General features: G+C 42.0%; 1 protein-coding gene across 1 annotated transcript; it reads right to left on the bottom strand.

Moving 5' to 3' along the window:
- Positions 1 to 291: 291 nt before the first annotated feature.
- On the bottom strand, positions 292 to 939 carry LOC102870809 (NADH dehydrogenase [ubiquinone] 1 beta subcomplex subunit 8, mitochondrial-like). Its single transcript, XM_006903428.1, has one exon. It carries the CDS (start codon positions 937 to 939, stop codon positions 379 to 381), a length of 561 nt encoding a protein of 186 aa, XP_006903490.1. The 3' UTR covers positions 292 to 378.
- Positions 940 to 2595: the final 1656 nt, after the last annotated feature.

Below are 2595 nucleotides of genomic sequence, written 5' to 3'. Positions count from 1 at the left end.
GGATCCCACTGTTAGTGGCAAATCTGATTCAAACACAGTCTGACTACAGAGGTAGCTCTTAAATCAATAAGACATAAAAAAAAATTTTCATGTTCAACCTTTTAAGGAAGCACCAAACTGCCTTCCAGAACCATTTTTCAATCCCACCAACAATGTATAAGAGTTCCCTTCTCACCACATCCTCTCCAACATTTATTACTTGCTTTCCTGTTAAACTTTGCCACTCTTAGTTGAGTGAGATGGTATCTCATTGTGGTTTTGATTTGCATTTTTCTTTTTTTTTTTCACAGCACTAACTTTTATTAGAGATTTCATTAAGGTTAATCTCTAAGAATCAGAGAGTCCTAGGTAGGGGGCATAAGAGCCCAGGAAGCCTGCTCAGATCTCATAGTGAACCACCGGCTCAGGCTCTTTGTTGGGATCGCCACCTCGTTCCAGGTACAGATTGTTATAAGGATACTGCTTTGGCCCCACTGGCTGGTAGGTGGGGTACATCTCCCTAACCCAGAACATGAACACCATGAACGCTATGAAGCCGAGGAGTTGCTTACACATAACATCCCAAGAAACAGGTGTGGGTGAAGTGTCCACACGGTTCCGTATGTACATGTCTAGATTCCAGTGGAGCGGTTCACCCCAGTTCAACCTCGGGTCCAGGTGGTCCCAGTCATACCATGGATCTCTCTCATGTTGTGAGCGCTCAGGGAGTTTCGGGTAGTCTCCATACCCCATGCCCTCATCCGGGTACGGCTCGTAGTCTTCAACTCGCATATTACACTTCTTGGCGGCGGCGGCCCGCTCTTCTGGGGTCTTGGGATAGGGCCCCGGGAGCATGTCCTTGGTGATGTGGGAGGCTGTCCATGCACCCAGTGGCACCATGTTCCGGGCTTCCCTCTGCAGCCATCGTACTCCCAGGACCCCCGCCCTGGCCGCCGCCATCTTCACCTTCGTCTGATTTGCATCTTTCTTATTGCCAGTGATTTGGAGCATCTCTTCATGTGTCTGTTGCCCATTTAAATATCTTCCTCTGTGAAAATTCTTTCCATGTCTTTTGCCCATTTTGTAATCCATATGACCCAGCTATTCCACTACTTGGAATATACCTTGAGAAAATGAGAACTGAGGCACAAATGGAGATTTGTACACCAATGTTCATAGCAGTATTATTCACCATCACAAGAACATGGAAACAGCCCAAATGTCCAACCACAAAAGAATGGATTGAGAAATTATGGTACAGTCACACAATGGAATACTATACATGAGCAATGATTTTGTAAATTATTACCTACTTTGGGAGGGACTGGAAAGTATTATGCTGAGTGAACTAACTCAGTCCCACAAAGATAAATACTTATAAAACCATTATTGTAGAATGGTCATAAGGATCCAAGAAGGGTAAAAGAGGTTGGAAGCAGAGAGATGTGCAGGTGGAAGGGGAACTAATCATGTGATTGTACAATTTGTTGGGTGTTTTTTAATAATCTTCAGCAAGATTTTGCTTTCAGAATAATCCTATTTGATAATTCTACTTTCTGTTGGATCACCCTTCTTGGGAATGGGAATAAATATGAATTTTTGGCCTGTCAGTAGATTAGGTAGCTATCCTCCAGATTTCTTGTCACAATCTGGTGAGTACATCCAGGGCTGCATCTTTTTGTTGAAATATGTCAGTTGATATTCCATCAATTCCAGGGGACTTATTTTTTTACATTTCCTTCAGAGAAGTTTGAAATGATTCCTTTATTACTGTTAGTTCTTGATCATGTACGACTCCTTGAAATGGTTCTGTGCCAGCCAATTTGTTTTGGTACAGTGACTTTGTATTCTTCCCATCTTCTTTGCTGCTTCTGGGATAATTCAAGATTTTGCCCATAGTATTGCAACTCTAGGTTTGACTTTGTTCTTCAGTTTCTTTAATTTGAGAAATGCTGACAGAGTTCTTCCCTTTTGATTTTCTGACTCTAGCTCTGCACATTTTGTTATAATACTTTGCTCTGTCCTCATGAGCTACCCTTTCAAATCTTTATTATGCTCTTATAAAACATATACTTAGACCCAGAAGGTGCTGTCCAAACAGAGCTATGGAACACTGCAAAGTTCAAAATCAAGAAAAGAGTGCAATGGGGATTTATCCTTTCTCCAGACCATTTCTACTTACATGCTGAAGAGGTCATTTGAGAGATTGAACTTAATGAAGAAGAACATGGCATCAGGTTTAGAGGAAGACTCAGAAGCAACCTGCATTATGCAGATTACACAACCTTGCTCTCTGAAAGTGAGGACTTGAAACGTTTGCTACATAAGATCAAGGACTGCAGCCTTCAGTACAGATTAAATCTCAAGATTGAGAAAACAAAAATCCTTACCACTGTGCCAAGGGCAGCATCGTGACAGATGGAGAAAAGATTAAGGTTGTTAACAATCTCATCTTGCTCAGATCCATAATCAACATCCTTGGCCCAGCAGTCAGAAAAACAACAGACAAGTTGCATTGGGAAAATCCGCTGTCAAGAACTCTGCTCTAGGGTGCTAAAGAGCTAAAAAGAGTGCTAAACTGATGCCAGTTTAAAGTAAAAGACTAAGGTGAGCCTG

The sequence above is a fragment of the Elephantulus edwardii genome, unplaced genomic scaffold, assembly GCF_000299155.1.
Source record: "Elephantulus edwardii isolate Elephantulus edwardi_28Jun2011 unplaced genomic scaffold, EleEdw1.0 scaffold00822, whole genome shotgun sequence".
NCBI classification, from domain to species: Eukaryota; Metazoa; Chordata; class Mammalia; order Macroscelidea; family Macroscelididae; genus Elephantulus; species Elephantulus edwardii.
This window is presented reverse-complemented; position numbering and strand designations above follow the sequence as displayed.

Coding starts and splice junctions, on each gene's coding strand:
- LOC102870809 (XM_006903428.1), bottom strand. CDS start 939: ATGGCGGCGGCCAGGGCGGGGGTCCTGGGAGTACGATGGCTGCAGAGG.